General features: G+C 39.0%; 1 protein-coding gene across 7 annotated transcripts in view; it reads right to left on the bottom strand.

Annotated features, from left to right (window-relative positions):
* The window catches only part of LAMA2 (laminin subunit alpha 2), a 480,022-nt gene that overhangs the window by 22,181 nt on the left and 430,607 nt on the right, over window positions 1-27,234 (bottom strand). For 5 of the 7 annotated variants that reach the window (XM_036316421.1, XM_036316414.1, XM_036316418.1 and 2 more), the window contains 9 exons: window positions 26,203-26,365; window positions 25,404-25,548; window positions 17,824-17,962; window positions 15,999-16,010; window positions 13,133-13,253; window positions 10,908-11,075; window positions 6,335-6,483; window positions 547-723; window positions 77-245 (listed from right to left, as the gene is read on the bottom strand). In XM_036316421.1, the coding sequence (XP_036172314.1) occupies window positions 77-245; window positions 547-723; window positions 6,335-6,483; window positions 10,908-11,075; window positions 13,133-13,253; window positions 15,999-16,010; window positions 17,824-17,962; window positions 25,404-25,548; window positions 26,203-26,365 (1,243 nt within the window). The remainder of the gene's footprint in view (window positions 1-76; window positions 246-546; window positions 724-6,334; window positions 6,484-10,907; window positions 11,076-13,132; window positions 13,254-15,998; window positions 16,011-17,823; window positions 17,963-25,403; window positions 25,549-26,202; window positions 26,366-27,234) is intronic. The other 2 variants (XM_036316415.1, XM_036316417.1) reach the window with 1 other exon arrangement.

The following is a 27,234-nucleotide window of genomic DNA, read 5'->3' as shown; positions in this document are numbered from 1 at the left end:
GAATAGTAAGTATTCTGAATAACCTTCCTGCTTAAAATGACTAAGAATTAGGAATCAGTGGGCTGTAAACACTTACATGTGCCACAGCAGGGGTGCGTGTGGAGAAGGCCGGGGTGGGGACTGGCTCCGGCTGGATGACTATTTCAGCTGGAACCCCTCCGTCTTCATCCTCTCGGGGTTTCTGATGGGCACAACGGCCAATGTCTGCATTTTTGAAGGATACAGGCTGTGCAAAGTCCATGGGGCTAATGGAACAGGATTAAAATTAAATATTTTCTTATTTTACATGGTCTTGTTTCCTTATAATCTAATCAAGTCCTCCCTCCCCCTTTTATTGGCCATCAGTGCAATTTTTATAATCTAACCTGAAACCCTTCACTATTTCCTTCACCCCATGTTTTTGGACAATGTGGATGCAACTGTGATTCTCTCTCTCTCTCTCTCTCTCTCTCTCTCTCTCTCTCTCTCTCTCTCACACACACACACACACACACACACACACACACACACACACACACACAAATAGTAGCAAGGAGATTCACTTACACAGAGTTAATAACAAGGTTCCACACACAGCCTTCAAAAGGAGGAATATTTCTGAGTGGAGAAGGTTGAAATTCAGGTGGAGCACCACCAACGAAAAGCTTTTTAACTTCAATAGCCTGGTCTGCTGTCAGGTTCTGCATATGCCTTCTGTCTTCATCAACTTGAACAGTAAAGATGCTGGTAAAACATTTAAAATAAACAAGTATAAAACACAGAATGTCCAACACAATTGAATACCAAACTCTTTCACTCCACCCTCACCCCCCGCTCCTGTAGCTTTCAAGTGAGTGCAGATTTGATGATTAGGTATTCTACATTGAACAAATGATACCGCTTCTCAGGCTTGTACCCATCTGCCTCCCTCGTTAACTCTCCCTGAGCGTTTACTTAAAGGAGGCAATGGTGTAGCTACCACATTAGCCTCTGGTGGCATTGACAACAGTGGTCTACAGCCCAACACGTGAGCTTCTGTACCGTGTAGCAATGTCTAATCTGATAAGGCTCGGTGGGTTCAGCACAGCACGGGGTCACTTTTCATTTGGCTATTTCTTGGTTTGTGCTAGCTGTTATCTTCTTGCTAGGGGACAAACTGTACTCCTGAGAGCTTAGATTGCAGGAATCAACAACAGACACTTACAGGACATTTTACAAAGAATGTAGCTGCTGGGTTTTGAATAGAAGAGGCAGGCAAGAACACCAAGCTAATTGTTCCTTGTAATGATTTTCCCCCCGAGTGGCTGTTTCATTAATTTCCCTAATTTGCTTACTAGAGATAACTCACACACTACTAATTGAGAACCTCATGCTACTTATTCACCATCCTAGAATCCTGGGGCAAAGAATCAGAAGGAGACAGAGTTCTGATCATGAAAATGACAAAAGGCATTTTCTCTTTTGTTCTATTTTTTTTTTTTTTTAAGAGAGAGAGGAAGGGAGAAGGAGAGAGAGAGAAACATTGATTTATCAGCTGCCTCCTGGGGATCAAGCCTGCAACCTGGGCATGTGCCCACAAACTGGGGACCTTTTGGTACATGGGATGATGCTCAACAAACAGAGCCACAATGGCCAGGGCTTTTCTTTTGTTCTGGAAGCAGGTTTTAAACTTCAGTCCCAGTCAGCATGAGGTATTAGTCATCAGTGTGGGCCACTAGCCCGAGGATCATACACAGATTGCTGAAAACGTACTTCATATCTGGGGAGAAAACCAAAGTACCTAGGTAGAAAACCCAGTTCTAAAATACCATCTCACTTGATTTTATCAGGAGTAAAAACCACATACAGAATTAGAAACAATAAGCCAGGGCAAAGATGCTCTGAAATGGCACTATGAAATCGCTCCTTGTTGGGACAGTTCAAACGTAAGAGACTGGAAAGAAAATGGGTTATGTTGTAGCTCAATATGTCATTGTTTGGGGGGGTATAGAGGAGGCAAGTCGAATTTAGCTTCAAAGGAAAAATAAGGGGAAATGACATAGTTTTGTGTTTTTTGTTTTGTTTTTAAACAAAACTCTGGAAGAGCGTGTTGGCAAAGTTCAGGAGGTTCAACCTCATTGCTAAGAATGCTGATGGTTTTATGAGACTTAAAAAACCACTCACTGAGTAGTCCTCCCCTCTCCTTTCTGAAATACCTTCTGTTCTTTTGCTAAAAGCGTCCTCTTACTAATAGGATACAGCATTGTTCCTATGAGTTTTCATGAGGCATTTAAGCACTATTAAAGATTGTCCTGGGAAAGCAAATTGCTGCTATTGATTAGACTTTTCAAAGAGCCAGTGACTCTTCTCTTTCTGATGTAGACTCTCTAGTCTGGTTCTGCCCCAAGGACCATAATAACAGTCCCTTCTTACTAGATCACAGGGTGGAGATGCAGAATGGCATGAGCTTTCAGAAGGAACAGAATAGAATTATTAGTGTGTGAACTTGGGCCAGGTATTTAATCTTGCTCAGTCTCATTTCATTCATTTATAAAATGAAGATACCAATATGCAGTTCAAGCTGTGGAAAACATAAATTAAGGGATTGCACTGAGGTGGTATTAGTTAATAAGGGCATTGCTAGAAGACTGTATAGCTAAATCCTGCTTAGAATTTACACTAGGAGCATCAAATCTAGATCAAAGAAGGACTTAATCAACATATCCATTATGATTCTGACATGTTTCTTGTTTTTCAAGTACCTATTCCACAACTCTTTACTGAAGACCTACTATGTGCAAAAAACTCCCAATATAATAAAAATTACATTACAAAGTGTGTTATGATAGGTCAGCTGTATTTTCTTACAATTTCAATGGTTGATACCTGGAGTTTTTATTTCTTGTTTGTTTGGATATTGCTCTAAGATTTTTTTTTCAAACCACCACCAATTGGATTGCATATGTAGAAGGAGGTATTAAGAGAATATGCCCTAATATTTGTAATTTGCATAAAAAATAAAATTTGAAGCTTTTTTCTTTTGGATGGTAAGATAAAAATATCTGGGTTGCCATGTCCAAATGATGATCCTATTCTGGAAAACCCAACATAGTCCTGAAATATCTGATCCGGTGGTCTTTAGCCTAATTCTATACCTGTCCAAAGAATGCACTCACAGAAGAGAAATACTTGCCTAAGCATCTATTTCAGGCTCTTAGGGTTTAACTTTTTTTCCAGTTAGAATCACTGGCCATTTCAGTGGACTCCAGGAGAAGGGTCAGAGGGCAAAGCAGCAGTAGAAGCAGGGGTCACTGGAGTACCATGGAATTGGGTACCAAATTGACTGAAATGAGATTCTTGGAGATGAAGGGACGGAAAAGAAGAGAGAATAAGGGTGGAGGGGTAAAGTCAGGCAGGGAGGGAGAGAAAAGGCCAAGTGCAATCTTGAAACGTTTACCTCTTAATATGGTGAAAGTCCAATAATTTTGTGAGACAATATTAAAATTACCATCTGATCTGGGGTTTTAGGAAAAGAACTGGTAATTGACATTGATGGTCTGAGAAGTGTTGGGAGAAAGCAAATATTTCCAAAATAATAAGAGTATCATAATCAACATGAAGTTGAACAAATCTCTGAGGCCACAAAAGGGGTAAGAATAAATAGTTGGTGAGCACAGATGGAGGTGTTAAAAGTCATATATATATATATATATATATATATATATATATATATATATATATATATATATATATATATATATAGTCAGATTTTATATATATATATCTCCTAGCTCTGTTATTTACTAGTTATGTGATTTTGGGAAAGTTAATATTTCCTCATCCATGATGAAAGGATATTAATACAGATCTCACATACATTTAGAACAATTAAAGGCCATAGTCTTTGTCTAGTATTTGACCCAGAACATGCCGTAGCATAGGTATGAAGCATTAAAAATGTTTTTAGGTGAAGGTCTTAGGATCATTAGGGATCTTTGGTTAATCAGTTAATTGTAGCACTTGCTTATTGGATAGGTGATGATTGTTTTTGACCTTAGAGTGCCGAATGAGATGTTAGGATAGCAAATATGTTCTTGTTATGCCAATGAGTTCAGTGACTGCACTAATATGTCCAATACAATATCCTTTAATTAACAGCAAATGGCAAAACTGTTTGTTTATATGGCCAATTAACTGAATGATCCACTTTCAGTGATGTACTATACACTCAGCTTAATCAAATAAAGGTTGGATTGATGGCCAACAGCTGTGAGGTTGGCATAATAAAATGCCCGTCTTGAAGAAACACCTGTTAAAAGGACACCTTAGTGCAGTGGTTCTCAACCTTCCTAATGCTGAGACCCTTTAATACAGTTCCTCATGTTGTGGTGACCCCCAACCATAAAATTATTTTCGTTGCTACTTCGTAACTGTAATTTTGCTACTGTTATGAATCATAATGTAAATATCTGATATGCAGAATGTATTTTCATTGTTACAAATTGAACATAATTAAAGCATAGTGATTAATCACAAAAACAATATGTAATTATATATGTGTTTTCCGATGGTCTTAGGCGACCCCTGTGAAAGGGTCGTTCGACCCCCAAAGGGGTCGCGACCCACAGGTTGAGAACCGCTGCCTTAGTGCAACATCATGATGCACTTGGGGTTGTCAGAATCCTTTCTCTACAAAATAAGATATTTTGAATGATTTGGGGTCAACTATATTCCTGAAATCTGCGTTTGCTTATTAGAATTATTTAAAGTTAAAGCCTTTAAAAAGTCCTTCTGACAATAAGAAGGATTACAATTTGGCAAAGAACCTGAAACCTGCTGTGGAAACATGGAAACTTAGTACTTTAGAGCATTCCCAAATGAGGAAATTCAGTCTGCATTTCTTCTCAGAGACCATGACTGCAATATCTGGCTATTACATTAGTAAAAGTTCTTACTCTGTCCAAATATTGATCCCTCATTTGTCTTAATCATGGTTTCTAAACATCTCAGTCAGTAGACACTCTGCAAGAATGCTTAGCATCAATTCAGCTCACGACCTAAGGCTCTATATAATAACAAAAATGTCAGCCAAGAAAAGCTGAATCATTTACTTAGAAGATAAGAAATTCTTTAAAAAATGTTTTTATTGATTTCAGAGAAAGGAAGGGAGAGGGGGAGAGAGATAGAAATGTCAATGATGGGAATCATTGATCGGCTGCCTCCCGCATACCCCCTACTGGGGATTGAGCCCGCAACCCAGGCATGTGCCCGGATCAGGAATCTAACCATGACCTCATGGTTCATGGGTTGATGCTCAACCACTGAGCCACAGAAGTTGGGCAAAGATAACAAATTGTTAATACTTATCCAAACTGTTATCCACAGAAGAGGATAATTGGAACATGTAGGTCTTTATAGAATAGTCTCTTATTTTAACTACTGCTGCAGATTCATACTTTTGTCGCATTTAACAGTATTTTCCGTGTATTCGGGTTTCAGATTTGATTTCTGCTTCTTTCCATGTCTTCAATCTAATACACGGATCGCTGGTTTGGAGGTCTAACGTCTCCGGGCTTCTGTTTTCTTTGTCTCTAACTGTCCTCCTAAAGAAATTACCACTCCGGGTTGTCATATAACAATTGTGTGGAAAACACGGTTGACTTTCCCAATAAAGAAAGTATGAAGAAATTCCAAAGCAATGAGAGCTCAGCTTACAGCATTATTATGTGTATCCAGTTCCCTGACTCAGGGTGGGAAGCAAAGGCTCAGGGGAATCCACAGAGGCAGCCAGCCTCCACACAATGATGGCAAGACAGCCACCTTTCCCTTCTCTCCCTCCACGCTGCTCCCTCAGGAAGCCACTCTGCAGGGACCCCGCACACCCGGGAGGGGGACAGGGGTGAGGCAGGCACATAGCAGTGCTCAGTAGGCCCTGCAGCCCCTGCACGTTCCGGATCGGTGACAGGTTTCTAAGCAGCTGCCATCACTGCTTTGGAACCTGAATGAAACAGCAGCTGCCGGAGGCTGCGGGCTCGGGCGAGCTGCTCTGCGCGGTTGGCTGTGTGCATACCTTATTCGAAAAGGGAATAGCTGAGAGGTGCAGAGGGAGGGAGAGCTTGTCTCATCTACAGCTTCAGAAGATACATTTGCTTTTTCCCAAGGTGGAGAGGGGAATGGCGCAGAATAAAAATGTGAAGAGTAGAACTCCTAAGGGCCAAGGTAAATGAGGTTTCTGAGCAGGAAAGGTAAAGAAGAAATGAAGCTACTGGAGAGTTTGGGGCAATGCGTCGCATGCCCGTGCACACAGGGGCCGGCCGGGCCAGGCTGCAGAGGGGTGCGTGTTAGGACGGCAGGGGGTTCTCAGGGCGGCTGTTACCCTCTGGCTCTCTCCACGTGAACGGAGTGCTCCCTCCCGTCGTGAAACAGGCTCGGCTCCGGTTTGACAACAATTTTCCTCATGATTCGCGCGCCCGTGGAGAGATGCACTTCCAGGCGGCCCTTGTTCAGGAAGATCGCATAGTAGGCCTGCAATGCAAGCGGTCGCCAAGGTTACAGAGGAAGCCCACTCTTGACTTAGCGTTAGAGGTTCCCTGACAGGATGGCAGATTCATCTGCTCCGAGATCTTATCCGAGAAGTGAAGACTCTATGTTTTCTTAAGCAACAGTATTGAAAGCAGCTGGAAATAGCTTTTTAATCATTTACCATTTCTGCCTGCAAGGTGATGTGCAAAGGGGGTGTAGTACTACCGAATTCTCTGCAAAGCAGATTTGCGATGCAGACCCTGTCAGGTCTGCAGGCGGTGGGTCTCTAACTCACAGAACCCACCGGGAGACACAGGGTGCCAACAAAAACCCCCTCTCCCTTCTATTCACAGTGGACAGCGGCTCCTGGAAATCTGGTCTGACTCCCAACCTCCTGGCATTTTGAGTGTTTAGACTTCAATTTGTTCCCTGAGCTGGTGGAATAGATTGCTATCACCAATATGTAACTTGTCTCCCTCATTTAGGAAGAAGGAAGACAATTTTTCATCCACAAACATGCCTGCTTTCTTCTTGCTGCCGTTGCTATGGCAACCAGGATGGCTTAGAGATCAGATTAGGAACCCCAGGGAGCTGGAACGCAGCCCCCGACCCCAAAGCTGAGGCCACGCGTGCTCCCTTTCTTGCGGAGCACGGACATTTGCTGCACACTGACCACTTGGTCCTCCGCGAGTCACCTGCGGCGGTGGAGACGGTGCAATCTCACATCGTGTCTCCGCGGAGGGACCAAGTCGTCTATATGGCTGTGTGACCAACACAAAATGGCCAGCGGGTCGGATCAGTGCTCACCATCCATCAAAGGGCCATTGCAAACGACTCACTCAATTAGTCTCAAACTCCTTCAGCAGAACATAATCGCAAACAGCTCTATGGGTATCAAGACTGTTAACTTGGAAAACATAAACTATGTCAGTGTAACCAGCATTGCTTCTACAACAGACAGGAATATTTAACCTTGTTTCCTCTTTCAGATAGCATTTGCTGTGAGCTTTTCACAGCTAAATATTCATTAGCACTAAAATGTTGAAACATTAACATGTGACTTCTAATCTACTGTGTACTATAGTAATTAATATTGTCTCATTTAAATTGCTTTAATAGCATCCTGTTGTGTTTTAAGAACTGTCCTGAAAGCTGGTGATTCAAGTCCATTTATTTAGTCCTTGTTGAGGAGATATGTGGAGCCAAGAGTTGGTGCTTAAATATTTGACAAATGTCCCTCCGTGGAAGTCTATTTCAGAATGTTTTATCTGGTCCTCTTATTACAACTAGCTTATGATTTGGAGTAGTGAGAAAAGAATTTTGCTTTTCAGGATTAAAAGATGAAGAATTTAGGAGTGCACTTATATTTTTATGTATTTAGTGCTTATGTGCAGCTAGGAATGAGATAAAATAACACTTTTTTTTCTCTCCCTCTACTCTTCAAAAACTATTTTTATTATGACTATTTGATACATTTCTCACAATGCAAGGGACACACATCACAACTTAGAATTCAATGGATACCTGAACATCTACCACTTAGGTTGAAAAGCAACACTTTTGTATCTCTTCTGAGATTCTTTTTTTTTTTTTTTTTTATTTATTTTTTTTTTTTATTGCTTAAAGTATTACAAAGGGTATTACATATGTGTCCATTTTTTCCCCCCGCCCTAGACAGTCCCCTTTCCAATCCCATTTCCCAGCTTCCCCGACGTAGAGGTAACCCCTAACATGAATTTTATTCCCTTGTTTTTTAAAAACCGTTATTTTTATTGTTTGGCTTAAATAATAGAAATGTATTTCCTCAAGGTTCTAGAGGCTGTAGTTTGAGGTCAGGGCACCACATGGCCATGTTGTGGTGAGAACCCAACTCCTGGTTCACGAACAGCCACCTGTCACTGTGTTCTCACAGGCCTTTCCTCGGGGCCTGTGCTTAGCAGCAGTTCTCAACCCGTGGGCCGTGACCCCTGAAAATACATCTTGCATATCAGATATTTACATTATGATTCATAACAGTAGCAACATTACAGTAATGAAGTAGCAACGAAAATAATTTTATGGTTGGGGATCACCACAACATGAGGAACTGTATTGAAGGGTCACGGCATTAGGAAGGTTGAGAACCACTGGCTTAGAGACAGCTCTCTCTTCCTCTTCTTTGTCTTTAATTGAGGAGTAACTGACATACACATTATACTAGTTTCAGGTATCCAACGTAATGACGATATTTGCATATACTGTTCTTGAAATGATCGCCACAATAGGTACAGTTAACATCCATCACCGTAGGTATAGAATTTTTGTGTGTGATGAGAATTATTTTTTAAAATATATTTTTATTGATTTGAGAAAGGAAGGGAAAGGGAGGGAGAGATAAAAACATCAATGATGAGAGAAAATCATTGATCGGCTGCTTCCTGCACACCCCCTCCTGGGGGGCGAGACTGAAACTTGGGCATGTGCCTGTGACTGGAATCAAACCCTTTAGTCCACAGGCTGATGCTCTATCCACTGAGCCAAACTAGCTAGGGCTGATGAGAACTTTTATGATCCACGTTCTTAGCAACTTTCAAATATGTGATAGAGTATTACTAACTATAGTCACCATGCTGTATATTACATCCACATGGCTTATTTGTTTTATAACTGGAATTATGTGCCTTTGGACCCCCTTCACTTATTTCGCCTACTCTGCACACTGCCTCTGGCAACCACCAATCTGTTCTTTGTATCTATGAGCTCGTTGTTTTGTTTTGTTTAGATTCAGCATATGTGAGAGATCATATAGTATTTGTCTTTCTGTATGACTTATTTCACTTAGCATAATGCCCTCAAGGTCCATCCATGGTGTTGGAAATGACAAAATTTCATATGTATATATACATATACATATACACATACATATACGTATGATAAAATATATATGGGAAATATATATATATTATAGGAATATATATAATAGGAATATATATATAATAAGAATATCTACATATATAAAGTAGAAATAGCTTATATATAGGAGTATCTATTTATAGGAATATCTATATCTATCTAACTATATATATGCCACAACTTGTTTATCTATTCATCTATGGATGAATACTTAGCTTGCTTTTATATCTTGGCTATTGTAAATAATGCTGCAATGAACATGGGGGTGTATATATTTTTCGATTTGGTGTTTTTCTTTCTTTTGTTTAAATACCCATAAGTGGATTGCTGGATCATATGGTAGTTCTATTTTTCATTTTTAGGAGTCTCCATATAGTTTTCTGTAGTGGCTACACCAATTTACATTCTCACCAACAGTACATAGAAGTTCCCTTTTCTCTACATCCTAGCCAACACTTGTTACCATGGATTTTATTCCCTTGATTTTTAAAAATTATTTTTGAAAATTCACATGTACATCTATAAACAATATGTTGGTTAGTATTACCAACATATTAGAAATCTATAAAAATGATGTTATACAGTATATAGTGCATTTAAAAAATTCTACTTAGTTTTTAAGATTTGTTATGTTAGTTATAATTTATTCATTTTTTTCTACTGATTACTATCCCATTATACAAAAGTGCCAGAGCTGATCTGTTCTCCAGCTGGGTTGTTTCTAGTTTTTGTGCTATTATAAAAAAATGCCCTATGAACTTTCTTGTTCACGTCTCACTGTGAAAACGTGCAAGAATGTGGGGCTAGACCTAGGAGTGAAATTCCTGGCTTGTAGAGAGCGCACATGTTCAACTTTCTAAGGTTGTGCCACATGGTTTTCCAAAGTGGCTGTAACAATCTACTCTTTCCACCAGTAGTGACTAAGGATTCCCTTTGATCCATATCTAGCTAATAGTTGGTATTATCATATTTCTGAGTGTTTTACCAATCTAGTGGGTAGAAAGTCCAGTGTGGTCTGAAATTGCATTTGCCCCATTACAACTGAGGTTGAACTTTTAAAAAATATGTTTTTGGGTCATTCACATTTCCTCTTCTGTGAAATGGCTGTTCAAAGAAGGTTAGGCTCCAGTGGACTGCATCGTGTTGGCTAATGAAACTGGGAAACTAATCCTAGAAGAAACTTAAATTTAAGGGAACCTAGATGAGTAGCTACAGATCTGATAAGGATCTGGACTTAGAGACAAGAGAAGATTAATATCATTTGAATATATTTTAAGCTTTCTCTCTTTATATATGCATATGATAAACCCGAATGAAACACAAGGTACAGGTATGACTACATATAAATATGACTACACCTGGAATTGACCAATAGGAAATTACTGTCCTAAGAAGATGATAGTGGAAATAAGTAATGCAAATCTAAAAACATAAGTGCAATTTATAAACCCCAAACACCTCATTAATCTCTTTATAAAACAATTGTTTTATACCAGCATTAGGGAAAATGGATTATTAACGAGGTGTGAGGATACCTGTCCAGTCTGCCTTCGTTTTCTCCGAAGTGCCCCTCCACTTCCCAGGAGAATGATCCCAGACTCATTCTTAGTGCTGAAGGACAGGTTGATTTCAGTTCCCACACTGATGGACACAGGGGCCAGCTCCACAAAACCAGGCTTGGGGAAGCTAACCGTGTGAACATTCTGGGGGTGAAAGGAAAGAAAATTTACATTAATTTATCCGTTTTGCACACTCTCCTCAGTATATACAATGTTATGAAATACATGGTCATTTTAGAAAGCATGAAGATCCATAGTCACATAGAGAGCTTAAGAGCAACTGAAGAAATCCTGTTAACTCACTCTAAATTAAAATTTCTGAGCAGTTTGAGTTAAAAATTCTGGCCTGTTTTTATTCTAGAAATTTTGATATAAAATATAAAAGATTATTATTATTATTATTAAGTATACTTTCACTGAATTCAGAGAGGAAGGGAGAGGAAGAGAGATAGAAACATCATTGATGAGAGACAATCATTGATCAGCTGCCTCTGGCATGCCCCCCAACAGGGATCGAGCCTGCAACCCAGGCATGTGCCCTGATCGGGAGTCAAGCCAGCAACCTCTCGGTGCATGGGACAACACCCAACTAATGGAGCCGCACTGGCCAGGGCTAATCATCATTTTTAATGGCAGGAGGAATTCCCTTTATGAATATGTTAGGACTTACTTAAGCAAGTCCAGGCATTCGGGCACTTACAGTGCTTAAATGCTCATTTCGAAAGTCCCGTATTTTGCTGGAGTAAAAGTAAGGAATCTTTTAAGGCAGAGTATTTATCCCCACAGCGTTTCAGTTTCAGTTAAGTGACACAGGTATTGTAAAATATATAATCGATTTTCTATTCCAATTTCCAAAACATAGAGTTTTGGATAGTTCAGCTAAAACTACTGTGCAGACTTTTCAATATTTATCCACATCCAATTTCTACCTCATATTTTAGTTGCAAAATAATTCCTGGTTACTGAAAAGTGCCTTTACAGAATCATCATTTCCGCACATATAAGCCATTCATTTTCTTGACAGTTTTCCATCCTCATGTATATATCTTCTGCATGTGAATGAGACTTAGGCTTTGGAAGATTAAAATTCTCAGAAAAACTTTAAGAGGCCAGAATGAATTCTTAGACATTCGATCCTGTATGCATCTTCTTTTTCCTTATTCCCAAGCTTCCCAGGATGGATGTCTATGGCTAATTGCAAACTGGAGCCTATCACTATGTACCATGAAGACCCTGAACATTCTGTTCCAGGCTTTAAACCTTATGGCTCTGTGATGCATTCATTTTTCTTTTCTTTTTCCCTGTTCTCTCTTCATTTCCCATCGTAATGCTTTAAAATAACTTTAATTGGAGGAAGCAGCTTGAATGAATAATGTGTCATATCAGGGTAATTAAAATTTGATAAGAATGATATATTTAACTGTTTTGGTAAACAAGCTCATCACTTTTAGAATTCCCATAAAATTCTTATTAATATTTGCTAATGACTATTGGCCTCTTGCTTGTAGATATTTTAAAGAGCTGAGCTGGGACCTGTGTTTCTCTCTCTGATGGGTTAGCACCTGTTGAAAATCAGGGCAGAATGGTCAAGTGGAATCAAGGGCCTGCTGGGCTGCTTTGGCAACAAAGAAAAGACACTGAAGGTGGCTGATAACAGAGGACTTTGCAGTCGTGTCCAAGATAAGACTTTGCAGGTGCTTCCCAGTCTGGGCCATTTTCAAAGGAAAGGGGATTTGACTTCCAAGCTGCAGACAAGATGCTATGCACCAATGATGACGGCATAAATCATTACTGGCTTTTTGCGTGAACTCCTAACACACTCCAGACAAGCTGCACTCAACACATAAAGATAAAATACATCTAAAATAGATGACAAAAATGAGGAAAGGGGGAAAGCAGTGAAGAAATGAAGAAAGAACCAGAAAAGAGGTTAACGCTAAAAGTACATTATCTGAAGTATAGACATGTGGGAAATTGGCTCACAATTTAGGGTCTGCATAATACCATCTCCTAAATTCAGTTGATTACAGTAATTTATAGAAGTGCTTCAATCTTGCTTTATCATCTACACATAGACAAGACTAGGGTCAGTAGGCATTTAAAACATATTAACAAGGGATTGGTCCCTATAAAGAGCACCCACACTCAGTAAGTGAAATCTGATAGGAATGTACTTAGGAAGCCAATAAAAACAAACCCACCTCCAGCAAACATCCTTTGGTAACGCCAACATAATCAGGGCTACTGAGGATATTATATGGAGTTCTTGAAATCTCAATATCTTTGAGGCAGCCAGAGTATTTCTTCAAATTTACTTCTGGCCTGTTGAAAAGTTACATGGAAAACAAAGGCAGCATTATTAGGGCGAGGGCAGTGTAGTGTCTGTGACTACAGGACACAAGCCAGCAGAGCAAACTGATGCGCAGGCAGGCACTTGTCTGCCAAACGGTGCACACACGCACACGTGTGCCCAGCAATCTATGCTTCCACCTTCTACTGGTTGGAGTAAGTGGATGTTAATGCCATCCTGAGAAGCAATCTTTATGTAATCAGTCTTCCTCTCCTTTTGAAAAATAATCTTACCCACAGCATTTAAGTAGCACAAGGAACAGGAATGAGCTGACTTCTTATGTTCTTCTTACCCATCATGAACTGTATTTCTTTTTTCACCAAAGAGCAGACATTAGTGTAGGCGGCATAATCAAACCACATAACCAAAAAAGCTAAACAAAATATTGCTCAAAATTTAGGAAGAAAAATCTAGAAACATTTATTTCAAAAATAAAACATTTCTCTCATTGATACATTTTTTTTGGTGGTGGGGGTGTACCTAAAGAATAAGATAATATTATATTTGTCTTGAACACTTTTTAGCTAAAGCTTAAGAAACATTCTTTATATCACAGTCTTTAAAAAAGATACTTAAAAGTTGGATTTGCAGATTGACCCCAAAGTTCTATTCCATATTGAAGCAATAACAAAATATAGCAACCAAAGGCACAAAGCCTTCTTTAATTTTTTTCCGATGAAGTTGAAAATGGATTCTATACCCAGATGACACCTGGATGTTTATCTTTAGCTTACTACTTTTTAAAAAAGGGATAAACATGCTAGCGCACAGTAAGTGCTCAATACAATTAGTAGTATGTCAAAAACAATGAAACTTCTTGATTTAGCCTATAAGTGCTCGCCAGTAGGCCTTCCTGTGATGATGGAAGCACTCTGTTCTGCATTGGTCAGTCAGTTACTAGCCACCTGTTGCTATCAGCACTTGAAATGGAGCTTATGTGAATGAGACACTGAATATCATTATTTCATTCTATTTAATTTAAAGTTCAATAGCCACTGTGGTTAGTGGCCACCATATTGCATAGTGTAGGTCTATAGTAATAGAAAAAAAAGAATACATTTTTATACCTGTAAAAGCATCCAATCAACACTAAAATATTATACTGATTAGGATAACAATGAATTCTCCACACATGGTCCTATGATTCCCCTTTTTTGTCTTTATAAAAAAAAATGGGCATGAGGAAAAGCAGGTGGAGAAGCAAATCAGACCCTGCCAGTGTAGATCAGGTGATTTATGTAATGGTTTCTGGTTTTCTCTTCTCTCTGGAACTGCTTTATTTCTTTTGGTCATTTCCCTTTGTTCCTAAGGTTTTCTCCTCTGTTCAGTTGGTTATTATGTGGAACATGCCCAACCGGGGGGTGAGGACCTTGCTGATATTCTTACTGTATAAAGGGAGGAAATGGGTGAATTTCATTTGCAATGTTCATTTGTTTCCTTGTTTCCCCCGTAGAGGGAGACTGATTTATCACCGGTTTTCAGCGGCCTTATCAATAAAGAAAATCACTCCTACAAGGTATGTAGTTCATTGTTTCATGGAAATACAAAGAACCATTTCAAAAGACAATGGTTTAGCAAGCTCAATATGATGAAAATCACGGGGGATAAGCAATCACATATGTGTGATCAGACTTCTAATGGTAACCACAGGCCTGTTTCGTCTGTTTGCCTCAAAGGCAAAATTACAAAGCCACATAGTGTCATTCCAGAGTGTTATTAGCGTGCATTTCCATTGAACACCAGCCTTTGCGTTTTAGCCGTCTCAGCAAACAGCTCCACTGGTCTCATTCCTGTATCTTTATAAAACAACTTGGATTGTTTATTTTTAGACTTTCATTTCTACATGTTCTAGTTTTGGAATTAAAAGTCTAGTTTTTGCCTTCATTATCTTCTTTTCAGAAAAACGGCACAGTTCGGCTCTGAAATGCTAAATTTTGTGTTCTAGCCAGCATGAGCCAGCCTTCGTATCTCCGGGGGTTGACTGGCCACAGACAGGGGCCTGCTGCTAACAGCTTTCATGCCACCGCCTCTCTGCAAACAGGAATTACAATGCTCCTGAGAAGCTAAGGGACTGTTCACAAACTACCTCACCATTAATGCAAACACTTGTAGTAAACACTATTTCCAGAGATTCCTTTTATCTGGCTCCAGAGCTAATTCTAAGTAGACATGGCAATAAGTAAGCAGCTTTGCCAAAAGGTGCGAGGGCCATGTAAACGTTTGCATATTTGCAGGCTTGCAAAAAGCAACAAGGCAGTGCTAAGCATGTGGGAGCACGGGCTGATTGTTCAGAGGACAGCGTGGTACTGGAGAGAGCAGAGTCCGGGGTCAACCCAAGAGACTGCTTTGATCTCTTCCACTGACTAGATAGTACCCATAAACCTGACCAGCTAGCTGCCCTTTGCGCGTGTGCTGCTGACTGTGGGCACCAGGGGGCGCTGTGCGCCGGCGGTTGAACAAATAAGCAGAGCAAATCCCATCATCTTAGGTGGTGAAACAAGTCCAGTTGTAGCTCAGTTGATGGTGGGTAAGCAGCAGCGTCTTTGTGAGCAAAGAGCAGCATGAGAACTATCTCAGAAGGCATTACTTGCTCATGAAATATACTATGAATAAAGCTGCAAGGCTGTCGCTCTGCTTCTGCACTGCTGCTTTATCTACGAAGCCACATTTACCCAACCCATGCACTTGAAGAAGTCATGCATAAATGTAAAGTTTACCTTGCTTTCATACTAGGTCAAAGGAAAGAGAAAAAAAGAACACAATTTACTTATAATTGCATTTTCATTTAGTAAAATAAACTTTAATCATAAATCTTTCTTAAAAGCATCTCACAGGAATCTTCAAAGGAAAGGAATTTAAAAACTATCAGAACAGGAAACAAGACTTCTGCCCTTGACCACAGTGTAATTAGAATCCAAAGATGACCATTTCCCATACTATTCTCTTGGAAAATTTATATTTTGAAATATGAATTTTTAAAGTACTCAATTTTATGAGTAGAAAAATGCACAAATGTTGCTATGCTATAGGGCAGTGGTCAGCAAACTCATTAGTCAACAGAGCCAAATATCAATAGTACAATGATTGAAATTTCTTTTGAGAGCCAAATTTTTTAAACTTAAACTATATAGGTAGGTACATTGTTATTAACTTAATTAAGGTACTCCTAAGGCTTAGGAAGAGCCACATTCAAGGGGCCAAAGAGTCCCATGTAGCTCGCGAGCAGCAGTTTGCCAACCGCGGCTATAGGGGGTGCTCAACAAACATGTGTTGAATAACTAATAACTATGACACCATTCAAATACATTTGCTCAGCAAGGATTTTTCTGACCAGACACAAAAACCTCATAATGTAGATGTCTGAGGAACCAGTTTATTTGCACCACAAAGCTTGCATAAGCCTTGGTCTGCATGCTAGCTATCATAAAATGAGACTGAAGTTCCATTGCCCATTTGTACAATATGTAAATAATTGACCACCATACATTTCAGTTATTCTTAGATCTTTCCAACTGTAACATGTCTTTGTAGAATAGTAAAGCCTAAACAGGACTGTTTAACCATTAAAAACAAACTAAACAAAGCAATACAAAAATTAGAAACATGCTAGTCTGTATTGGTAGTGAACTCTTATGGTTTAACCACACCAATTCATCCCATTTTCTTTTTTTTTCTTTTTAAAAAATAAATATTTCTTTATTGTTGAAAGTATTACATATGTTCCTTTTTCCCCCCATTGAACCCCTCCAGCCTGCCACCCCCCCACTGCCTCAGGACTTCAGCATCCTATTGTCTGTGTCCATGGGTTATGCATATATGCATACAAGGTCTTTTGTTGATTAATTCATCCCATTTTAATTAAATTCATTTAACATTTATTAAGCACCAATTACTCCATAATGTTTATTTCTTATAAGATGTTTTTATAACAAGAAGTAAATTAATTAATACCACATGAAATATTTTCTAACTTTTTCAGTTACTTGTATTTATTTTTTGAACTAACTAAATTATGAGATCATTCTACCTTCCCATCCTGCAATCTAAAAATCATGTGAAATTTTTAAAAAAGTTGGCATGGGCATGAGAATAACTAATATGGCTTTAGCATTAGGCACATGGGAAAGCTCCCATACCCATTATCATGCTCATGCTTAGCAATAAGATAGGTGACACTCCCAGCATCCTGGAACAGAGTAATTTTCAGAACACTAAGCAATGCTAGTGTGCCATTATCTCCAGGGAATGTGCAAGGAGAACAACAATCACAAGATCTACATTCAACTGTAATTTCCACCTTTAATTACTTCTATAATTCTTTTCATAGGGAAACAGTGATTCCCATCCATCTCTTCAACTAAGATATCAAAATAATCCTTTGGTTTCTAAAGCCTGGTGTTGTTCTAACATGCAACATGATTAGTCCTTTCTGCAGCTAAGGTTCTATGACATTCCTGTTGTAATTAAACTTCAGATCTTGGGTGAGCATGGTGGCTACTTAATGAAAACATAATCCTTAGCTCTGAAGATACACTAAATTACCTCAAGTTTCTCAGTGTTGGCAGACCACCAAAATAGATTTTGTCATCTGCTTTTAAGTCAAGACCAAAGTTGTTTCCAGAAGATGAAGTTGCTATGTTCTCCTCCTGGTTAGTATCTATATCTATAATTGATATGTTGGCTGTAAAAGAGAGAAAAGTTTAACATCTTAGTTGAGCCTTACCAACCGTATCTTTATATATCATCACTGTTACTTCAAGATAAATTTACTTTCATTCTCAAATTAACATTGACTTTCTCAAGCACTTGTACTCTATACAACTATTGAATAATTTCAGAAACAAAAACATCAATAAAATACATTATTAAGCTATTCACAGAGTGTGAAAATGATATCCTGAACACAAATGAAGGCAAGCCAATCAATGTAAAAGACAGAAGTTTAGATAAATGATAATCAAATAAACATTTGATATAGTTTTCTGTAATATAGATAAGTAGTTAGAAAATAAACTAAGATAATTAATAATAGGTGAGCATCTAATTAGGAGTTAGATAATTAATACACGGAATCTGAGGCTCCTTCTGTACGTTTCAGAATCCACACAAGCCCTGGGGCTTCGGCTCACCCACAGAGTCATGTGGATGGGATGGTTGTGTACGAAAGTAGAGAGATGGCAACGTTTGCTTTTGCAAGATGATGGGGTCCACATCCATTGTAAATTACATTTTCGATGAAGGATGCTGAGTTTTGTGAGAGAGGTACGGTCTTCGGGCCTTATTGCTTTTCTCTCAGGCCTTAAAAGTATTTAGAATATGATGAGCATAAAAATTCAGAAAGGGAAAAAGAGAGGTCCTTCTCTGTTTAAATTGCTTTGTTCAGCAAGTTGATGGGAACCTCTTCTCTCATTGATTTTCTCCCTTTAGTCTGAAGAGTCAGGCGTGGCTCTTTCTGAATGATGTGGTTTCTCACTATAATAGTTGCTCAGTCCCAGACTTTGCTTTGCGTACTGTATTTTGGCTCCTGGATGCATACTGAGAAACTAGTTCACTAACATGACAGGTTTGGCCGCCAAATTTTTTCTGGATATACGATCTGAAGTAGCAAAGGTATGAAAATGGCTATTTGAACAAAATGGATTACAATGGCATTTCTAAACATTTATTCTTTGGAAAACTAGTTTCTTGAATGTTCCTGGTTCAAATGAATATGATAAACACTGGATTAGAAAAAATTAAATATATATCTTGGCTTTGTCTGCCCAGTTCTTTTAAATACTGATAAGCAATATAATGCTCCAATAGGGACAGAGCCAGAAGTATTTTCTACATTTATTTGACCATAGAACATTATTATTTTCCCTCAACTCATATCCTTTAGAATAGTGTTCTTTGGAAAACCAAATATCAAACCTCCAAATTCCATTGTAATCTGTTGTCCTTCCATCCCAAAGAGAAATATCTTCAATAAAACCAAACATAATTGCCTTTCAAAATGGCCAAAGTAAAATACCCAAACCTAGTAAGAACTCAAATTCTCAAAGCAGAGTTTGTAAAAAATACAAACAACAAAAAAAACCCCTAAAAAATAACTTTCTAGTTAAAAATATTTAGAAAATTAAGATTTTAAAAATGTAACTATTTTTATACACATATTCATTCCACACACACATCTATTTTTGACCTGACTGGCGGCTAAAATAAAAATAAATAAATAATGTTTTCAAGACTTTTCCATACATATTCCTTTTTTATTCAGCTCTGCAAAGATGTTTTCCTATGAGGCTGTTGACTGGAACATAAAAATAGCCTCTTTCTACAGACCTGGCACATATTCTAATAGTGTCTGTGAAAATGAGATTCTGCCTCTATCTCAGGCCAGCCAGTGACTGGAGGTAGTTTTCTTCCTTATCCCTGAGTGAATATATACATTTTTAGAAGACATTCTAAGAAAAACTGATTAAAGAGCAGAAATACAATTGAATTGAAACTCACTGGCCCAAGCATTAACTCTGGCGGAAAGACATAGGCTGGCATATTTTTACTGATTTAAAGGCAGGGCGTTCCTCTATCCTCCAGGAGTGAGAGCAGTGAAACGGTTACTGCACCAAAGTGCTAACACTTGCTTTTATTTCTTGCCCTATTTCTTTCCCTTACAGGATAGCTATTAACATGCAATTTCAGTGTTGATGAGTTCAGACATCATTTATGGGTAAGCGGGGAAGTAAGGGTTTTATTAACTACTAGACACAGAGTAAAGGCTTAACCAGCATTTTACAGTCCATGCTGAGTTGTTATTAATGAGTTGTTTTTACTTCGGTAATTTTTTTCTCCTCTCTCTGAGTCCAGTGGAAATTTAAATGATCTTTCTCAACCTTGTATGCATCTCAATGCACTTGAGGGACCTGGCAAACTTCCATTGGTAGCAGACCATGGTTCTACTAACTGTCTCTCAGAGAAGGCAGGGAATGCCTACTGAAGGAAGCATTTGAATTTCAAGGAACAGGACTTTTACCAACTAGTTGAGAGTAATTCATGTAAAATAACTAATCTGGTTACTGAACTGGAGCAATGACCCACACATCTGGAATCTTATTTGAGTTCCTATCTCTACCCTATCCATGGGATGTGATCTTGCCAAAATCCAAGTGACCTCCCTACATCCAAACCCAATGGGGTCCTTTTGTCCTTATCTTAGTCCACATCTACACAGTATTTGATATTGTTAACATCTCCTTCCTCCTGGGAAGTTCCCTCTTTTGGCTTCCACTATGCCAAACTCTCCTGCTTCTCTGCCCTTTCCAACTTCATTCTCAGTCTCCATGCCCGGACCTATTTCTTTGAACACTTCTGAAATGTTCATGCTTGCTAACGTGCCTTCATTTGGCCACTTCTTAGGTCAGTGATGGCGAACCTTTTAAGCTCGGCGTGTCAGCATTTTGAAAAACCCTAACTTAACTCTGTTGCCGTGTCACATATAGAAATTTTTTGATATTTGCAACCATAGTAAAACAAAGACTTATATTTTTGATATTTATTTTATATATTTAAATGCCATTTAACAAAGAAAAATCAACCAAAAAAAAGGGTTTGCGTGTCACCTCTGACATGCGTGTCATAGGTTCGCTATTACTGTCTTAGGTGTTACCATCAGGGTAACCTCAAATTTATATCTGCTTACTATATGATAACCACTCACATATATGCCTGAACTTTATTTTTGCCTAAAAATCCACATTCAACAGGTGAGGCACCATCATCTGTATACCTCCTCAGTACTTCAAACCAAACATATTCCAAATCAAAATGATCATCTTTTTACTCCCAAATCTGAATGATTTATTTTATTTGGTGACACTATAACCCCCACTCAGTCTTCTAAATTATACTCATCCTGACTTTCTCCTCATGAATCAAAAATAGTCCTACTAGTTTCAGCTCTTAAATAACCCTAATATCTGTCCTATTTTAAAAAGTTTTACCAAAGTAGAATTGACATAGTATAATTTGCCTATGTTTAAAGTATATATATTAAAGTATAAAATTTTTATATATGTGTGTATATATATATATACATATATATATATATATATCCATGAAACCATCACCACAATCAGGAGAATGAACATATCCATCGCCTCAAATGATTCTTTATGCCTCTTTGCCATCCTTCCTTCCTGTTCCTCTCTATTTAACCCCACCCACAAGTAGCCCCTATCTTCTTTCTGAAACTACAGGTTAGTTTTGCATTTTCTATATAATTTTACATGAATGTACTCTTCTTTGTTTGCTTTCTTTCAGCCAGATTATTTTGAAATTCATCCATGTCATGTGCATATTAAAGTTTCATTATTTTATTGCTAAATATTATTCTATTGTGTGGGCATGCAACGATTTGTATATCCATTCACCTGTTGATGGATGTTTGAGTTGTTTTCTGATTTTTTGAGCATCACAAATAAAAGTTCCATGAACATTCTGGTACAAGTCTTTATGTGACTATATGCTTTCATGTGTCTTGGGTAATATTTAGGAGTGGAATTCCCGGTTTATATGGTAGGTGTATCTTTAGCCTTTTAAGAAATTGCCAACTTGCTTTCTAATGTGGCTGTGCCATTTTACATCCTCATCAGCAGTGTGTAAGAGTTCCAGCTGCTCCACATCCTTGCCAGCCCTGGGTATGTCAATCTTTTTCATTTTAGGCATTTTAATAAGTGTACAGTGCTACCACATTGGGGATTTATTTTGCATTTCCCTAGTGTCATATCACACTGCAACTCTTATTTGAAGCCATCATTCATCTCAGGCCTGGACTATTACTGGACCTAATTGGTCACTCTATCTCCAGTTTGATCTACTGAAAATTCCTTTTTTTCCTCCTTTCTCTGTTTATTTCTTTCCAGCCCCTTTTGTGGGGTCTTCCATCACTGTAGCGCTTCAGTATTGCTGTTTGCTCCAGGGTTTTGGGTCATCTTATTCTAGATATGATTGCTGGGTTTCCCTTATTCAGCTACAACTATTTCAAACATGATGATGGTTCCTAGTGATTCATCTCTCTTCTAGAGCCCTGCTGATCCTCAGGTACACACAACCAATTGCCTGCCAATTGCACGGCTTCCCTACGAAGCTTAAGACTGTAAGAGCACCCTTAACACAAAATGTCCAACGGAGAACTCAGCGTCTCTTCTGGAAAACCTATTCTCTTTCCTGTAACCAATAGCTTGGTAAATTGTACAGACACATTCTTGCTATTTAAACAAAAACAAAACAAACAAAAATGGAATCATTCTTTGGGGGAAGAGCTCAGGAGATTTATCTCAGTGCAGTGGCGGATGCAATGGCGTGAGCACACTCCGCCTATACAAGCTTCCTCGGCACACCGGGAAGTGGCAGCACCCGCCTGAGTAAGCCCCTTAGAGCCCCTACATAGTACCCTATCTTCCCTACCATTGGTTGCCCTAAGGATGGTGTAAACTTCTGATTGGTCTGGAATGTTATATATGTTGCTGCACTTAAACAATAAACTCAGACCTGCGTCTTTGAACCTGGTCTCCGGAGTCGGGCATGCTTCGTTAGGACTCTGTCGGTCTCACCCCCGCGGGACCCCCTGCCTCATTCTGGCGCCCGAACAGGGACCCCGGCAAGAAAGCCTTGCGTTGAGTCAGGTGAGTGCCCCTCTGTAACAATGGGAAACCTTCCCCCCTCAGACCGAGCCCCTCAGGCTCGGGCACTCCACGTGCTGTTACAGAGCAGGCGAGTAAAGGTAACAGAAAGGGAGCTACAAAAGCTCTGGGCTATCCTAATAGCATTTAACCCCTGGCTCTCCGCCACCAGCGGTGTGGACGGGGGAACAGAAGACCCTTTCCCTCCCTATTCCCCCCCAGAGCTCTCTGCCCCTGCAGATTCCTGGGCTGTTTTCAACAAGCCAAAAGTAGTTTCTCAAAGCTCAAGGAAGGCTGAAACTGAGACAGAAAAAACCTCTAGCGAGGAGAAAGCAGGGGAGTTTCACCAGGAGGCTTCCTGCCGGAGTCACTCCCTCGCTCCCCTTGCAGAGCGAACAAAAAGTTTAACTGCCCAGCGGTCCCCAAGTAACCCTTTCGTGGGAGACACGGATGATAATCCATGGACGGGGATATAGCAATCCTTATGTAGCCAGAGGGATAGAGCAAAGAAGTCCTTAGGGCTAGAGACCCCTGGACTCTTTCCTGTGAATGTTAACCCCACAGCTTCAGCAAATGCCACCAGAACTGCGTCTTGAACCTGGTCTCCGGAGTCAGGCATGCTTCGTTAGGACTCTGTCGGCCTCACCCCCGCGGGAACCCCTACCTCAATTCTTGATATTCTTTTTTTTTTAAAACTTAGCCTTCACATTGAGTATATCACCCAGCTCCTCAATTTTAAAATGCTTAATATCTTTCAACTCCACTCTTCCTTCTCCATTCTCAGTTTTATTCTCCTCATTCTTCACCCATTTGACTGCAGACTGCAGCAGCTGAACTTGTCACAAACCTACCTGTTGAGTTGCTGCTAAAGAAACTACTAAAGCACAAATCTGATGGTGTGATGGTATAGACACCCTTGATTAGAAGAGTAGTTCCCTGTAGCTTTCAGGGTAAACTTGAAACTCATGAGCTTATTTCATAAGGTCTTTAGTGAACCAGCTCTGTATCTCTCTTGCCCCATCTGGTAATTTTATGTCCACATCCATCTTGTCAGCCTGTGGATTTATGTATAGTTACTAAAGCATTTCCCAAACTGTGCTCAGTAGGCTAGTAGTGTAGGAATGGAAGGATTTTGGTGATCAAAGAAGTTTGGGAAATGTTGGGCCAGAGTTAAATATTCTCCTTAACTATTGTGCAGAGCCTCTAACATGCGACCTGCTGTGTCTCTCTTACATGGAGCAATGTATTCAGCCGTATTCCAATTTATTTGGTGCACAACCAGTTTTTATCCAAACTGGGGAGTTCCTCCAGGCCTTCACGTTCCAAGGAAAAGCAGTTGGAAGATGATGTATCATGTATTATGCTCTGTGAGGCACTCCCTACTTTTACTTCTCTGAAATGTCAAAGGTGCTTTTTATCTAGCAAATCCTCAACTCAGGGAGCTGACCTCTCTGTTGGACTTCAATGTCTCTCTCTTCTGAGATCCCTTGCCTGCCTATCTCTACACAGCTATCAGCTTTCTTTCCTCTAACCATCGATCTGCTTGCCTATCACCCCATTAGACTACAAGCTCTCTGAAGTTAAGAACCAGTCATAGACTTCATTTAGTTCCTGCATAGTACTTAGGAGATGCTTGGCAGGTATTTGTTAAATGCAGGAATGAAGGATGATGTGACGTTAAACCTAAATTTCCATGAAATGTCATATTGGCATGGTCAAAATTAATTAGGGCTAATTATATAAACAGAAGTATCACAGTTTCATTTGCAGATATTGGTCATGCTATAGTACACAGAATTGGGGAAATTATACTTAAGCAACAACAGCACCACACTAAGACCTAATAGACTTGGATTTCTGTCTTGGTTGGGAGATCATATATATATATATACATACTTGTGACGTTTGAATCTATGTTTCCTTTTCTGTAACACCAGAAAAAAAAAAACACCTGCTGATATGAACCAATTAAATAAATTTTGTGAATGTGTTTTTAAAATATCTTGGAACCATAAAAACATTACATCATTCTTAAACATTTATTTTCACACAAATTGTTGGCATTTTTAACAAAGAACCAGTAGCTGTGCTCTAACAACCCCTAGAAATTCTACCTGTGGGCCATTCTAAAGCAAAATCTTGGCAAAATAAGAAGAAAAGAAAATCACACAACCTTTTAAAACCTACTGCAGGATATAATTTTACAATCATAAGACAGTTTTATTCTTTCAAATTAAGCTCTCAGTTTCAAAAGAAAATGACAGAGAGCCATTTAATTCTTCAATCAGTCCTGTCTAACCTAAACCACTATAATCTAAGCCAAAGAAATGACTGTATCAATTTATCACAGAATTGGTGAGTACCTAAAATTACAGACAGGGTCTTCCTCATGATTAGGCCCACAAGAGCTTTGGAGAACATGATTAAGGCTCACAGTGCATTATTACTATAGAAACTCACCTTGTTTTTGGATTCTTGAGAGGGTGAATGATTTCCATTTCCCATCATTGTGGTTTTGATTGCTGACAACGGAAGCCATTCCTGAACCCAGATCGTAGCTGACTTTAATGTGCCCGTCAGTGAGCTCTACACTCATGAAATCTTTCTATTAATAGAGTGAAAATACGATAGTGATTAGATACACAGAGAAATATGTGGTAGTCACTTTCTTTGTGGGGTTGATAATAGGGTCTTATGGCTAAATTACTGAAGGTATTGATCTATAATTGAACTCCACTTTGAAAATAGAATTGATGTTACCATTTTGCGAATATTTGTGGCTGTGATGTTATGATGCAAATGGTCACAACCAAATTATTGGTATATATCCTTTTATGACAGGAGTATAAGGTGGGTTCCTTTAAAAACATATTAAGCATACTAAAAGGTATGTGTGTTCTCTGAAAGAATTTACTAAGAAATATTGACCTGGAAAAAATACAACTTAGGTCTCTAGAAGACTAAGGAAGAAGTTTTTCTGATTCATAATTTCATACTGGGTAATACTTACTGGGTGCTTCTCTTAAAGGATTATATGGGGAGTTATATTAAAAATAAATAATAATTAAATTATACCTATAATTAAAGTTACCAATAAAAATAAATAAGTGCATCACTCACTCTTGGCTATCACACAGCCATCACAGACTCCTTTGAACAATAATTAATAATTTAACAATAATTAACGATTGTATTGGAATACTAGGAAAAAGAAACAAGACATTTTCAGTCATGGAAGATGAGCTGTGCATATCTTTACCAGGTCTTTTGTGGCAAGGTACATCAGGAGAGCACTTGAAGAAAATGTCCTGAACTTGAACATGACCGTGGAGATGTTGGGGTACCAGCGAATGGGTCGGCTGACCATTGCATAGCCTTCTCCGTCAAACTGAATAGTCCCCTCGCTATCTTCTACCTGAGGACTGAAGAGAGTTCACATGAATCAGAAACTGTCTACTTGGTTCATCAGTATTCAATATGTCAAGCTGTCTTCTGAGACTCCATTGTAACTTGTTGAAGGTAGGAACCATATCAAATATACGGTATCTTCTATACTTCCACATCTCTCCATCCCCACTGCCATCATCTTAGACCAAGTTCCACCATCACTTACCTGGATTTCATTACATATTTAGTAACTAGGCCACTGATGTTTTAAATGTTTTACATTTTGTTCAAGTACTTAGTGGATGATTATATTAGTGCTTAAGTATGTCAGTGGTGTGAACTAGTGGTGTTTTTGGATGGGCTAAGAATGCATTATTAGTCCTAACCAGTTTGGCTCAGTGGATAGAGTGTCGGCCTGTGGACTCAAAGGTCCCAGGATAGATTCTGGTCAAGGGCATGTTCCTTGGTTGCGGGCACATACCCAGTAGGAGATGTGCAGGAGGCAGCTAATCGATGTTTCTCTCTCATCGATGTTTCTAACTCTCTGTCCCTCTCCCTTCCTCTCTGTAAAAAAATCAATAAAGTATATAAAAAAAGCATGTATCATTACATTTCTAATATATATAACATAACAAGAAGGGGGTTTGATGATATGGGTGAAGGCAGTCAAATAGTACAAACTTAGAGTTGTAAGAAAAAACAATAACAGAATGGAATATAGGTCCCTGCTTTCTGAATAGGGTTTTCTGGGACAGATCACAGGTAGGCTGTGTTGTGGGCACAGTACTCCTGAACTTATTGTCCTCAGCTGTGTGAGTATACTTTGCATTCAGCTGCCTTTACTTGGTGGTGCAGACATTAATATACTGGAAAGAACTGTGTATGAACCTATGTGACTTCTACC

Source organism: Myotis myotis, unplaced genomic scaffold (genome assembly GCF_014108235.1).
Source record: "Myotis myotis isolate mMyoMyo1 unplaced genomic scaffold, mMyoMyo1.p scaffold_m19_p_7, whole genome shotgun sequence".
Lineage (NCBI taxonomy): Eukaryota > Metazoa > Chordata > Mammalia > Chiroptera > Vespertilionidae > Myotis > Myotis myotis.
This window is presented reverse-complemented; position numbering and strand designations above follow the sequence as displayed.